The sequence below is a fragment of the Leiobunum rupestre genome, chromosome 1 (genome assembly GCF_980474605.1).
Source record: "Leiobunum rupestre chromosome 1, qqLeiRupe1.1.hap1, whole genome shotgun sequence".
NCBI classification, from domain to species: domain Eukaryota; kingdom Metazoa; phylum Arthropoda; class Arachnida; order Opiliones; family Sclerosomatidae; genus Leiobunum; species Leiobunum rupestre.
In genome coordinates, this window is record NC_143384.1 from 48,759,342 (window position 1) to 48,774,822 (window position 15,481).

General features: G+C 32.6%; 1 protein-coding gene across 2 annotated transcripts; it reads left to right on the forward strand.

Annotated features, from left to right (window-relative positions):
- The first annotated feature begins 3,671 nt into the window (after positions 1 to 3,671).
- Positions 3,672 to 14,429, forward strand: LOC149963147 (rho guanine nucleotide exchange factor 3-like). 2 transcript variants are annotated; one of them, XM_090180399.1, is made up of 12 exons: positions 3,672 to 3,776; positions 5,024 to 5,081; positions 5,380 to 5,541; positions 6,554 to 6,868; positions 8,474 to 8,653; positions 8,855 to 9,077; positions 9,702 to 9,760; positions 9,819 to 9,860; positions 11,426 to 11,527; positions 12,090 to 12,158; positions 13,363 to 13,543; positions 13,740 to 14,428. In XM_090180399.1, exons 2-12 carry the CDS (start codon positions 5,064 to 5,066, stop codon positions 14,249 to 14,251), a joined length of 1,863 nt encoding a protein of 620 aa, XP_090036525.1. In that variant the 5' UTR covers positions 3,672 to 3,776; positions 5,024 to 5,063; the 3' UTR covers positions 14,252 to 14,428. The 2 variants fall into 2 exon arrangements, with proteins under 2 accessions (XP_090036525.1, XP_090036524.1); XM_090180398.1 differs by lacking the exon at positions 3,672 to 3,776 and adding an exon at positions 3,808 to 4,095 and having other exon boundaries at positions 13,740 to 14,429.
- Positions 14,430 to 15,481: the final 1,052 nt, after the last annotated feature.

Below are 15,481 nucleotides of genomic sequence, written 5' to 3' on the forward strand. Positions count from 1 at the left end.
TAAATAAACATTCTATGTTGCAAACGAGTCAAAATGTTTTCGATAAAGTTGTAGAAGGCATTGAAGAATCAGTTATTGATAATATCTTAATAGGAGCTCCTAGTGAAAGTGAATCAAACAATTCAAATGACATTGCACTTTCATTTGTCGCTTCCAGGAATTCCCGAGAACTCCATGAGAATAGCAGTATCGTTCACCATTTAACTCCTGCTCTATCTGATTTAAATGCAACTCAAATTATTCCTGACATTAGTATCGACATGGATTCTCCACTCGCTCAACCAAGGCTCTTATCATTTCCCCAAACGATTATTAGGGGTCAAAAACGAAGTTTCAATAGTATTTATTATGTAAAATATCCCTTTTTGGAATATTCTGTAGAAAATGACATGGTATACTGTTTTTGCTGCCGTCATTTTCCAAGCAGTGGTAAAAAAACATATTTCACAACTGGTTTTAAAAATTGGAAAAATATGAATGAGAAATTTCACGAACATTTTACTTCCGAGAAATCGACCCACCAATTAGCGGAAACGAAGTACATAAATTTTTTACAGTCTAAGAAACGAGGAGCTATAACTTCACAGATAAATAAGCAACACCGTTTAGATACTATTCGAAACAGAGAAGTTTTATCCGCCCATGTGCAAATTGTTTTAACATGCGCTCAACAGGATATCGCGTTAAGAGGGCATCGAGAGAACGACGATCAGCAAAATCGTGGAAATTTCATTGAAATCCTAGAATTGATAAAGCGCATTTCACCTGACTTAAAGAAAAAAGTAGATAGCATGCCAAATGTAGCAAAATATACCCACGGATCAATACAAAACGAGCTTATTAACACTAGTGGTGCACTTGTTCAAAGAATGATTATTCAGGATATTAATGATTCGGGTGGTTTTTACGCAATAATTGCTGACGAAACTAGGGACAAAGGCGGTGTAGAACAACTAAGTGTTTGTGTTCGATTTACCACCACTAAGGGAGAGGTTCTTGAAAGGTTTTTGTCTTTTGTTGATTTACATAAATTTGACGCTGAATCTTTATCTTCCGCGATTATTAATATTCTTTTGTCAAATGGGTTAAAAATATCAAACTGTGTAGCGCAAACATATGACGGAGCGAGTGTAATGAGTGGAAGTAAGTCGGGAGTGAACATTAAGATTAAGGATGCTGTGGGTGGGATGTGTCCATATGTGCACTGTTACGCCCATCGCCTAAATTTAGTTTTGGTGGATACCTGTAAGAATGTACCAATAATTCGTGAAACACTTGGTTTGTTACAGGCAATTTATACATTTCAAAGTAATTCGTCACTTCGAAGTGAGTATTTTCAAGAGGCCCAAAAAGAGCTTGAATACGATGTAATATTAAAATTACCCCAGAGTTGTGACACTAGATGGTCCAGTAAAAAAAATGTATACATTTTTTTAGAACTAGATATAATGCTGTAGTTTTAGCTTTAGAAAACTTAATTGAAAGTCGTAGCATTAGATGAGATTTTAGGCGTAACAAATGTGTTGTCTGAATATTTGCAACTTATTTTGAAATTTTAGATAGATTCGTATTAGAAATGAAAAAAAGATTGTTAGAAAATTGTTCTATTTATGAAGAACTTTGCGCATCAGACCCAAATTCGAGCGAGTTTTTGAACGTTGAAAAAATTACTGCGTTTTGTCAAAACTACAAAAGATTTAATTTTGAAATTGAGTCTCTGAAAAATCAGGTCAACGTTGCTAAAATGTTATTTAGTACCAAAGGCGGTGAAAACATAAACACAGAAAGTTTGCAAACGCAGCTTGAAACCAATGAATATCTTAAACCTCAAAATTTGCAAAATGTTTCCGATTGCTATAAATATTTATTGGCATACGAGCAGGCATTCCCAGATCTCGTAAAATATTTCCAAATTGTATTATGCATATCTGTTGCTAATACTATTTCAGAGCGTAGTTTTAGTACACTTAATAGACTCGAATCATTTTTAAGAACAACAATGTCTGAAAATCGATTAACAAATTTAGCCTTGCTCTCTATAAATAGAGATTTATCTAATAGGTTAAGAGACAATCCTTTGTTGGTTGTTGACGAGTTTAGTAAAAAAAAGAGAAGAGTGCAATTTATACTTTGAGTTAAATTTTCAAATTTTTAAATATGTAGAAGCTATAAGAGACATATTGGAGGGCAAGCCACAGCTGCCACCAAATTGACGGCTTTTAAAATTCATTTTGCGCGTGAAAATACCTCTACATGTTATGGTCAAAAAAGCACGCAAAGAAGGCTGTGTGCCCAAGACATGTACCTGTAGTGTCGCGCGCTAAAACGTCATTTCAAAATCCGTCAATTATAAGGGGTAACTAAAATGGTAAGGGCCACAAAATATTTAGCCCACCCGTGAAAAAACCTTAGCGCCGCTACTGGCAGCCCGGCAGTGAGCAAAGACTATATAACACTACGCTAAACGTGATTTCGTCTTGGATCTAGCATCTGCTACTTACAGTCAAATTAAAAAGTCTTAATATCGTTTTTTCTTAAAGGTTACATTTAATAAAAATAAAAACCTATTTTTTCGTGAAGCTTACAGTATAATATATCCTAAAAACAGTTCACATATTATTTTGTGACCGTAAATAATTTTAATTCGCATTTGAAAGTGGATATTTAAGCAGACGACGCGATTCACTCCAAAACGGGAAAACGCTAGCGGTCACATGGCGGTCACATGTTTTAATTAAGGCCGACGTCACAGGTTGGAAACTGCCTAATACTCTATTCAGACGAGGCTAATAAAACTGGGTTCAGTAAACCAAAGTTACATTTTTATAGCACATTTCAGTATAGCTAAATAAGCTCTGGTTTCAAAAACGGGATCTGAACCCGGGTTTATAAGCCTCGTCTGTAAAGAGTATAAGCCCGTAAGCGGCAATTTAAACCTTGTGGTCGGTAGTCCTAAATTTCGAGTGATTTAATTTTACATTTTAGCGATGCAACAAATAGAACCATATAGATTTTAGCCATTCTTCAACTTTAATTAAACATAAGTCGCTTTAAAGATGTCAAAAAAAAACCGCGTTAGCGTCGAGCTAGAGTCGGCCATTTAATCTTTGGGCGAAATAGAGTGTTAGTTCACCAGTGTGGCACCGATGGCGTAACTTTCGTTGCCAGCCAAACGAAAAGCATGGGCCAAAGGCAGGGTTTTTAAAAGTTTTAATCGGACCAAGCGAAAAAATTTAAAAAATCGTTCTAGTTTGTTATCCGATTTCTATGAAAAGAAGCGAAGCAGAAAAGTTTTAAAAAGTTGCAAATTTTCTACGCTAGATGTCAGTTTTTAACTTATGTCCAAGACTTTAAGGTTGGCATTTATGCTGCACCCCGATTTCCACCCCAGAAGTCCACTTTCATCCTAGCTTTTTAGAAGGAGTAAGAAGAGTAGCCATATTACCATATTACTCCGGTACAAGATAATAGTTTATGGGGCAGAGTAATTCTCATCCCCAAAACAGGCTAATTAAACTTTTAAGTTTAAAAAGTGTACACTTTTAGTCCGAGAACAGTTGAAAAGAACCACCTTTAGATATATCTCATATATTTGTGATTTCTATGATGGGTACTGCTGCACCATTGCTGCTAAACCACAATGGAATCGAACTGGTAACCTCGGTAAATTCCTCTTTAGTCTATGTTACAGACTTGATTTTCTGCTTCTTTTTCATTGGTTAAGTGGTATTGTCGCGTCACAGTTTAATCCTTTTATGTACCAATGAAATTTCATGGTAAGTTCTTGAAATTTTTCGAATTAAGGGTGGTAATATCAGACAAGGGAGCGAAGAAGATCGTTATCATAAAATTCGGTCATCAAATGTAATCAATCGTGTTTATAGTTTTAAATTATTAATTGATAAATTCTATTATAATTTGTTACATGTTATATGATATTTAAGTTATTGTGCAGTCAAGTGGAGTTTTCAACATATGTTTTTAAGACTATTTTCAAACTTTTAATAAGAAGATGAATGCTATCAGTTTTACACCTCAACTTACTAGACGATATAGGCATTCGCATGCGGATTTAACTAAAGAAACCCCTAAAAGGTATATCAGTCTTGACTCCCTAATCAGTAATTTTGCGCTTATGCTGTGAAATCAGGCTTATGGCTTAGAAGTGTCATTAAACTCAATGATTCAATTATTGGGTTGCATGGAAGTGATGAGTTATTTAAAGAGCACCTGACCCTTTTCTTAATCTCTATGCCCACATGAAATTTGTTCCTTTGCGTGGGGTACCATATTTACAGAGATTAAGAGGTATCCACGGTTTTCCAAAATGAGTGATCAACGCTGTAGCTTCTAAAGTAAATTAAAGCCTTTATCAATTCATCACTTTATTAAATGTTGCTCATTGAGGACTGATGTGTTGTTTGTGAAGTCGTAGCTGTAGCATTAATAGCACTCTTGTATTTGGCCAGTATACAATGCAATTTTTGTACATAAATTTTTTCTGAATGATATTAAAGTCCCTTTGAGGTCAAGAGGTTTGGGTGAGAAATGAAACCCCATGTCTCCTATAAGCTGGTTTGGATATTTGTGATATTTCTCACTAACAGTGAATGGCACTGCAGACCAGACAATTGTAACACTTATACCCATGGAGGAATAAAAGGGAGGAATATCTGTATGTGTGCCTCGATTTAAAAACAAATGATCATGTGCGTATCCTATGCCTAGGTCATAAGTAACTTAAGTTCGAAGTCCACTAAAATTGGGTGGTCATTGTAGATATGGGTGTCAATAAAAATTAATGTAAACTGTGCCGTAACTAGCTTATCATGAGCACTATTTTCCTGAAAAGAATTTGGAACATCATTTTTTAATGAAACTTACTTGGTAAAATCGAATTTAATCAATGCTTTTGATCTTTCCTAGAAATCTATTTTCACAAAAATGTGTGCGACTGAATTTGCTATATTTCTACTGCATTACTTGTACTTGTAAATGTCATTGTCATGTTTTAAATTTTCAGATTTAAAGACAAAAATACTTTTGAGTTTGTGGAGCCTCACATGAAAGGAACGCTATCCGTAAGAGTCATTTATCTGGTTAAATGTACTACAAAATGTGTATTGGCATGTACTGTTAGAACAGAGTAGTAAAATTTAATTTAAATCAAATGGTTTATTTTTAAATCAATACTTTTAAAATAAGGTAAAAATTAGTATTTGACAATTGAAAGTAAATGAAATTACTGGAAACCATTTTCAGAATACATTTTTTTCTCTATATGTATGACAAATTGATAACTCATTACTAGAGTATTACGGGCTGTTCTAAATTGGTCTTTCTTTAAAATAAATGTAAGAACACACGTTTATTTTATAGCGAAAGAAGTCTGTCTGTGATGATACATTGAGTGTCTTAAGTTTTTCTGGAGAAAATGACAGCAAGCCAGTTAAGAAACGTCGTTTGAGTCGTATGAACTCTCTCTCTGTTTTCTTGTCACCTGCAAAGCAAATGAGAAAAGTTGGTAACATCATGCTTACAGTAAGTAATTAATGTGTTATTTTATTGAAACAGTATGTGAGACCACACCTATGTGTTATATTTTTTCTATTTTCAATTAACTTCTATAACTTCCTATAATTTGATTAATATTTTTGTTTAAAGCCAATTCATGTAGCTATGAAATATTGTAGACTTATAACGCGTTCCACTGGGTGATATCGGGCATTCAGAGATTGCTCGATTTTCTGATTTTAAGTTCCACTGGGAAATTGAGAGCAGGTCTTGCCGACATTGGTGTTTTCCACTGGCGATCGTGATCTAGCAGCAAGCGCTCTTAGTTCATCTGAAAATTTTGGCAGATTAACAAATTGAGAGCATTTTTTATGTATGAAATGTTGGCTGTTAGAGACAAATTCTCGATTTCGGATAGCTTACATGTTATTGGAGTCATCTTCTGACAGCTCTGATGAAGAATGGGAAGCTATAGCATTATAATATTATGCACCGAACATAACTAGACACAAAATTATTAATTATGTAAATGATGTGGTTATGAATAATGATGATAACAAGGGAAATAGTTAAGCCTTGTCTTTGTACTACCGCCATTTTAACTTCAGAGGAAGGTTGATTAAAATTTCCATGCGTGTTCCACAGAAAAATATATCAGTGGCGCTCCAACAGAAATGGAGGCAGATCTATCACGCGGATACCAATTTTAGAGCTCTCTGAGGTCTTACCAGTGGAACGCGCTATTATAGAGTAGTATCATCTCGTAGCTTTGGCCATGGCCGCCATTTTATGTGCTTTTTTTTCTCTATCGGAAAAAGCATGGGTGACGTTGCGTGATGTAGAACTGATACTACTCTATATGGATTGAACCAGTGGTGTTTGATTTGAAATTAGCTATTTAAAAATTGCTATCTTAACCAAATCTCTGCCAATTCATAGAAACTAAATTACAATTTAGGATTTAAATTACATTCATTTATATTTGTTTCAAATGTACACTAATTATCAATTAATTTAGTAATTATTAATATAATTATAGAGAGCCAAAAGTGCTGCAAATCTGTCAGAGTCTCCTTTTAATGCAGTTGATTTTGCCTCACCAACTATAAGAAGTAATAGCTTAAGAAGTAGCTATCGTCAAAAAGACGATGATCATTATTCCCTGCGAATGAGAGAAGACTTGTCTGATGGAAGTAATGCTAGTCGGCTGAGTAGAAATCGTCCAGGAAGCTCACGAAAGAAAACATCTCACGAAAGCTTTAAAAGAGGTCGGCCGTGGATTGAAAAATTTAGTGAGGATAAAAGACCATTTATCGCTGCTGAAATGAGCTATTGGGAACGTGAACGACAAGAGGTACTAGTAATTCATACTTAATAATAAAAATTGCTTTTAGTGGAACATCCATTCAGTGAATAGTGGTTTTCAATAGAGTCCATAAGATTAATTAATTAGTAAATTACGTAAGTTAAAAGCAAGATCTAATCATTAAAATGCATTTTTAATTTGTTGCTAATTGAAACCGTTGATTCGATTTCCTTTAATCTAATAAGAAGGCTGTTCAACAATGAAATGCCTTTATTCTTAATACTTTTCTCGGGAAAAGAGAATGGGTTGTTAACAAAGTCAAGACTGGACCTACGCGTCTTACTTTTTACTAATTGAAAACGTTCATTGACATTGCTAGCTAGGTACAGGTTTATAATGTACTGTGTGCATAAACATAAGTAATTTATCTTAATATTTTACATGGAGAGATTTCATACGGTACTGTCAGATTTTGTGGCATATTTAGCCCCAAGATTTTGACATGTCTGTAGGGAATTTAAATTTTTTTTTCTCATTATAGAAAATATCATAATAACAAAAAATTCTTATATTTGGCTAAAACTGGTTAATGATTGTTTGCAATCAAGATCCCTTATTTTTTAAGTTTATGTATAGCTGAAAACTGGTTTTTGATAGTTTATAATAAAGTTCCCTTATATTTTTTAGAAGAGATAGTGCAAAAATATTGTCAAAATATTTATTTATAACTCATTGGTCTATTATATGGATTAACGGGTTCCACCACAGGAAAGAAACATGCATCCCACTCAGCCAATCTGGTCATTTGCTCTGATAATTCCCACCAATGAAGGAGCTTGCTTCGGACTACACAATTATGACTCATTTCTCTGTCTAGTGAAGCCCTTGAATGTAGTTTAATACCGAAAAGTCTGTATTTTTCATCAAGGCCCCTAATCTATACTAAATAGATTTCCTAAAGTATCCTATTTTTATTAAATTTGGAGAAATAGCCCCTGAAGTATTTTTACTACATCTGTTTACAAAATGATCAAAGCTGATGTGTATTGATACCCAATAGTTACAATTTTGTACAAAAATCAGTTTTTGGTATAATTAATAATGAAATGAAGTTTGCTACATCCAAATTCTATATGCAATTCTAAATAGAATTTACATTATAGTCAAATGTTAGTGTGAAAAAGACGAAGGTAGTAGTAGTATATGCGTCAACTGTCCGGGGAAGAAAGAGAGATCTAAAGAATAGGTGGGCGAGCATCTTCCTTCTAAACTCAGCGGGGCGCCAACAGGCAGCTAGAAAATGTCTCGGTTGTTTTGTGGTAAGCATAAATGCAAGGGGAAGCATTGAGGGTAAGAAAATTTCAAGGCAAACAGGCAGAAGAAATCCTAGGCCTTTAAGGACTACTATACTTTGCTTTTTTTATTTTAAAATAATGCTAATAATATGGATTTGCTTAGAACTCAATACAGGAAAGTTTTTGTTTGCAATTTTTTCCAGTTTTCATTGATATGTCCAAACAAATTTTTTGTAAATTGTACAAAACCACATAGCAATTATGAATTGGTATTCACTGAATTATTTGACGTGAACAACTGGGCTTATTTTACACTTTTTTTTTGAATTTGTATTGTTAACATTTAATTTCTCTGTAGGCAATTTATGAACTGTATAAAGGAGAGAAGTATTTGGTAAAAGATCTTGAAATGGTTGTTCAAGCCTATAAAAACAGTCTCATCTGTCTAAAAATATTGAAAAGTTCTGAAGCTGAAAATATATTTGGTCCCATTGATGCTTTATTACCATTACATAAAGAATTAAAAAGTAAAATTAAGGTAAGTTACAACTAAGCTGTTAATTATTTTCTATGTAAGTTCTTATTTATATTCTCTATTTCCCTTTAAACCAAAATTTTGAATAAAATATAGAAGAAATTTTAAAATTAAGGGAAATATTGAAATAAAATTTGTTTACATACGATAAATTACTAAAATAAATAATTAAATATATATATATTATGTTTTTTTTCATTGAAGGAAGCAAAGGACTCTGAGACAAAAACTGTGGCATCTGTGGGTGAAATTCTAAATAATTGGGTTGGCCAGTTGGAATCTGTTTACATTCCTTACTTATCGAATCAAACGCAAGCCAAACAACTGCTAGATTCCAAAAGAGCAAGTTGCAAAAACTTGGAACAATTTCTCGATCTTTGCATACAGTCTGAATTTAGCAGGAGGCTGGACCTTTGGAACTTTTTAGGTAGTAATATATTTAATTTAGATTTGAGAAATAGCTGGTAGTTTTTTACCATTATTAAGTGTTAAAAGCCTTGGCAATTAAGTTTTCCAAATAATTGGGTAGAACGGCTATCTGCACAAAAAATACCCAATTTTAAGTGGATATATGCTCCACAACAAAATATATTTACAGAGCAAAAGTAGGGTAAATATTTTAAAAGAAATGAGACCATTTAAAATTTGAAAAAACTTTTACATGGATTTTTCAACGAAAAGCTGAATTTTTTAGAGTTATCTCCTTGGTGTATGTATTTTAGTACATGTCAAATTTAAAATAAATAAACTAAAAATTCTTATATACACTAGGAAAGTGTATAGTTAAGTTATGCGGTTGTTCAAAATTCTTAAAGTTGCTGAAAATATATCCTTAAAAATGTGGTTCTACTTTTTATTTTCAGTACCAAAAATTGTGTAATTTCAGGGTGACCACACCTTCTGTATTTTAGTTTTTCCTGTATTTTCAAATTTCAATGTCTATAATTACACTATTTCTCCTATTAAGGTTTTTTGAGCTTGCCTGTGGTCACCCTGTATTGTTTAAATACTTCAATATTAATTAATAAATTAACTTCATTTAATTATTCAGATGTTCCTCGATCCAAATTAATGAAGTACCCGTTACTTTTAAAAAGTATTCTAAAACATGTGAGTGAATACTTAAAAATTCTTATTTCTGTAAAACTTCAGAGTAATTTTTTTCTAGACTCCTGAAGGACATGATGACAAAGACTTCCTACCTCAAGTGGTAAATATTTTTTCCCATTCACAAATTTTTAAATGAATTTCTTCTAAAATTTATGCAGTAGTAAATTCTTGCTAGTAGCGTCTTGAAGGGGTCAGCTTTTTAACTTAAAGCACTGCATGAATGCCTTAGTTCAACTCTGGACTTGTATCTTAGTATTACTAGGAAACTATATACTTGGAGTGTCAAAGTATCCAATGGAATTGTGCTTCAAAAGTAGCTTGCAAAATGGGTGAAGCTTAAACTACATCGAATGTAGCCAGATGTCATCGCTAAGAAGCCGTGGTGTGGGAAGAAAATGGCAAAATGAAGAAAATAAGACTTAACAAAAAACTGATATAAAAAACCATGATTAGTTCCAGTGTTCCGGGGTGGTAAATACCACCTGACATTTATTGTGGCAAAATGTGTCATGGCAAATAATGATTTTTAGTGACAAATTGACATATACTGGCAAATAATAGATTTGCATATGAAATACCATAAAAACATTTTTAGGCTATTTTTGTAATTATAGTATGCGGGGTTGCCAATAATTGGGCTATTTTGTATATTTTTCGCATAAATATATAAAATGTTTGGCAGATGATTAATGAGATGATTGAAACATTTAAAAAAAATTAAACCTTTTATTTTGTTCATTGCTAAAAGTTATAGCAAATAAAGTGTTCTAAGAGTAAATTTTTTTTTCCTATTTGTCATTAAATGCCATTATTTGTCACTATATGCCATTATTTGTCAAATTTGCGATTATTTGTCACTATTTACCAGTGACATGGCCTATATTCGAAAAAAGTGACATTTTAGGAACACTTAGTTCTCACTGAAGATCTTGGAAATTTGTCAATTTCTTCAGAAAAACTTTTCTAGCTCCTCATAAAAGCACGCATTTAGATAGTTAAAAAGAGCAAAGGAGATGAATGAACTTCTATTCAAGATAAGACTGTCGACTATCGGCCTGTAGTGTCGCGTAGGAAACTGCCTCTCATGTGTGGTGTAGATGTATCAACTACTCGGCTCAGAGGTTTGAGCATCTTGGTATGCATCACCGAAAAACCTATGAGGTTTCTTAGGTCTTGGTTAAGCATTTACTTTGGTTCTCTTCTGAAATAGGACTTTTGAGTTTTAGGATAGGGGTAGCACAATGGACTTCTGGTCAAAGTGCTTCGCTGGGCTTAGCCGGCCTTCCCCTCTATTCAACAACAATAATAATAATAATATGAGACGAGTCTAGCTTATCACATCACAAGCTTAAAGCTGTAAACTATGCCTGTTTCTATGAAAATCTTCAAGGCTATCGTCTTCCTTAGACAATTCCAATCTTAAACGTATGTTTCCCAGTATTACAGAAGGGGCATTTTTAGAATTCCCAGACTGGGTTGGTGGTAATTTTAAAGATGCATTGTAGGCGTTGCGTTGGTGGTTGAATCAATGAATATGTTTCCTCTCCGTGTTGTATGCAGCTAGGCAAGCAATCAAATAGCTACACATTTTGTTGCACTAATACTATATTATTAAACTATTTTATCGCATGTTTTTATGCATAGTACTTGTTATTTTCCTGGCAGATATCTAAGATTGAGGAGGTTATAAAAATTGTGGATAAGAGAACCGGTGAAGCAAATTGCCAATACTTGCTACAAAAATTGCAGTTTACTGAAGAAAGGCAGGTAAGGAAATGTCATGTGCTACAAAAGTATCTCTTCACTGTTGTCAACTAAATTTGTTTTTTGGATCAAATCACAAATAAAACATTTTTCTTAAAGCACATCAAATTCCATGTAAAATCACAATGAAGTATAAAAAATACACGTTTAAAAAAAATCAATATTTATTAGGGTAACAAACGCAATACCATGACTAAAATGCTTTTCTGGTGTGAATTTTTACATTTGTTAGAAAGGCCTATAATTCATAGTACTGTGTTGTTCCCCAAAAGGGTTCTTTTTTTTACTTCTAAGTCAATGGGAACCATAGACCGTGTAAAATATCATAATTATAATCATTGTTTTTGTAAGATTTTGTAAATACTAAGCATAAACTTTAAATATTCATTCAGTGTTAACGTAAAGTACATCTATTTAAGCTGTTTATTCATAGTTTATCCATTAATAGTATTATAATATGATCATTAGCCAGGTTATGAATTAGCTTACTTCACGTTTGATAATTAAGTAATTGTGAAACAATACTAAATGTTTTTCACCTTATACATATATATTTATTATTCAGAGGGAACCATTTCTTTACCAAGCAAAAACTATTCTTTGTCAAGGGGAGTTAAAGAACAACAGAGGAACAGTAAGTGTAAACTATCTGTCATTATTCTTTGAAGTTGAAACAGTTTTCATAGTTTACTCTGAGCAATATTTTCTCATTGTGATCTTATTTCTCTATTTATCCTATTCGTGACTGAAATGAGTCTTAAGTGGTGCTGTTCTTCCAAAGTTATGAGATAGTGCCTATGATCTAGTATCTGCCATTGTCAAATTAGAGAATAATGACTTAATCTGGCATTGTAATTGCTCAGTGTTACCATGTAGAAAAATACAAAACATTGTAAAATTATAAAGAAAATTTAATATTAACAATTTATAGCGTGTATTTCATCCATTATAACCCACTAATATGCGTAATTGATAAATATAAGTCCTTAATGTTTCTGGCTTCCAAACATTAGCGTCTCATAATGCTCTACCTATCTAGGAAAAAGGTCCATGCAGAGATAAAATGCACATACATACATAGTTAAATATAAACTGATAATTTTTTCAAAAACAATTGGTTTAATTTCAAGTACTAGATTAAATTAATTGATGCTTGTTCAAATGGCAAGCTTTTGGTTTCTAAAGCGACGTCAGATTTTCTCAAACTACATGTGGGTGCTACACCTGTAATTAAAAAGTTTGAGAGTAAAAAACTGCAGTTGCATGTAATATGCACTTTTCATCATCTGCTAAAAAATTTACTAATATCTGCATGGCAGCTTCAACATTATCACCAAATATTTAATTTGAGTATAAAGTACCAAAATTTTGTGTTAAGATGATCATAATTTTCCTAAAAGATTTTTTTTTATTTTCTGTTAAAGGCAGATTTAGCCAACTCCGAAGTTCATAAACTACTAGATTTTGTTTGTTAAGCCGGTGATAAATTACGTAGGGTCTGATTAGCAAATGAAAATCCTGTAATTTATGGGCTTCTTGTGTTTGACTGGTGTAATTTAAATATATTCCAATATGGTCTATTACACATTAATAATTATTAGATAGGTATCAGCATGATGCAATTAAATGTGTGACCATATCTATATTAATACTTTAAATAATCCTAAACTTACTATTGACTCTTAAATCACCTTTAGAATAAAATCCTCCACTGTCCACAAAGAAATTTAAGTAATAAAATTTCAATTAGAATGATTATAGATAAAATAATTGATATGAATAAAAAAAATAAAACTGCTCTTAGCCTTTCAATTATTGTAACTTTTTTTCTTCAATAGAAACTATATGGATTTCTGTTTGACTCTGGATTTTTGCTGACAAGGCTAGTTGAGGACAATACGGGAATCACGTACAAAGCACACAAACAACCCATTTCAGCTTATAACCTTCAGTTTCAAGATGTGAATGAAGAAGGTCGTAGTGGATCGTTCAAATCCGCATTTTCATTTACGAACAAGGGTATATTTATTAGCTTATTTTATACCTGTAACAAGATTTTAAAGTTCTTTTGGCTTATATTTTTTCACATTTTTAAAATATTAAATTACAACTGTTTATAATTTTATGAGCCCTAATATTTTACCTCAAATAAGACTATTCTTGAAATGAAATTAATTTTAAATTATAATTTCAATATTTTTCTAAATATTTACAGGAAAAAACATTTTTCAAGTATCTTCCAAAACTGAATCTGAATGTTTTGTACTATTGGCTAGTAATGAGCATGACAAGCAAGAATGGCTGCAGCGTTTAAGGGACGTTACTGATGCTTTGGTGTCTCCTAATGTTGAAACACCAAGGGAAGAACAAAATGAAGCAAATACTTCTAAAGAATCAAATGAGGAGAATTATTTTGCCTCTAAGAAACGGAAAAATAAAGATCGAACATCAATGAGGTCCAAAGCATTTTCAAATACACCCGTGACAGAAATGCAGCAGCCTAGTAGTAAAGTATCAACACCAACAAATAATGATGAAGAAGTAAATGTTGCAACACCAAAAAGCGTCATTAAGAAGGGCTTTGAAAGCTGCAGATCGCTGCTCAGACAAAGAAGTAATAAAAGTTTGAATTCGCCGATGGAAGCTCCTGCCAGTCTGAAACGCCGGCGTTTGAGTGGCGCAAAGAAACTTTTAAAAGAAGCTCAAAACTTAAGTCCCACTTCATAATTTAATTTTGAGACAAAACCATGTGAATATTTAAATGTTTCTATTGCATTTTCAATTTATTAGGCCAGTTTAAAATTTCTACACAGTGAAAAACAGTATTGAAGACTTTCATTTCACATCTTGTTTTAAAACTTTTTTATAGTTTTAACTTAAGTATTCCTTGCTAAATTGAGTTTTTCCACAAAGTTTTAATTTAAATAAATATTTTTTCAAAATTGGACTTCTCTACTAATTTTTACCATAAGTGTTTTACTTTAGTGTTTCACAGAGTTGCATTATCACGGCCCCTAGCTTTGTCACATAGTGGGGCAAGACTAAGACATTTTTTTGTTACACCCCCAACTAAAAAATTAAATTATTATTATTTCACATTTTTGATACATAGAAAAAAGTGGAATATTTATCATCGTTATTTTTTTCATTTGGGGGTTTAATAAAAATTATCTGGAACTAACTTACATCGACGTTTCATTGATTGTTGGTTTGGAATATGATTAAAATTATAAATTTAGATATGGCGTTTTTTGAGAGGTCAAACATTTTAAAAATTTATAATGAGTTTAATTTTTACTCTTGATTATGCTGCAGATGGCGCTACACAACATTGGGATACTTTCCCACTTCTATTTAATAACAGCACCAGTGCTCGAAATGGACTTATTCACGAACCGGAACATGTTTCCTTTCAAAGCTTCCAATTATTCTAAAAAACTGGAGCTTCGCAATAAAAAATCTTAACGAACCAGAACGATATGATTAAAAACTTAAACAGAACGGCATTCCGGTCCATTTCGAGTACTGAACAGCTCATGATGCATTCTCCATGGTACGTTCTAATTAACATGTGTTTTAGTGATGGAAGCTAATTTGAATTGTCAAGGATTTTGGAGAAATGAAAATGCATTTGTTGAAAATGAAATAGAACTAGGTTTAATAACATTGAGAAACTAAAAACAAGGTTGAAGTTGAGAGCGGCTTATATTGGCATCCTGAGAGAGAACTTTCTCAAAAAAGTTCTTAAAACAATTCTTGACACGTGACCAAAAATCGCATGAGATTTACATAAGAATTAACCTATAGCTTTGTTTTTAAACAAAATAAAGATTTCTTTTGCTTTGGTATATGCCATTATTAAATAGAAGCGAGGAAAGCCCCTAGTGTTGTGCAGCGCCATTTTCAACATAGCCTAGTGGAAGTCTTTCTCATTAATGTAAAATGATGAAGTACTTT

What these genes read in the sequence shown, in the direction of transcription:
- LOC149963147 (XM_090180398.1), top strand. Translation starts at nt 4,013, where the DNA reads ATGAATGCTATCAGTTTTACACCTCAACTTACTAGACGATATAGGCAT. An exon ending in GGGAACGTGAACGACAAGAG is followed by an intron (nt 6,869 to 8,473) that starts GTACTAGTAATT and finishes ATTTCTCTGTAG; the next exon opens with GCAATTTATGAACTGTATAA. An exon ending in TAAAAAGTATTCTAAAACAT is followed by an intron (nt 9,761 to 9,818) that starts GTGAGTGAATAC and finishes ATTTTTTTCTAG; the next exon opens with ACTCCTGAAGGACATGATGA.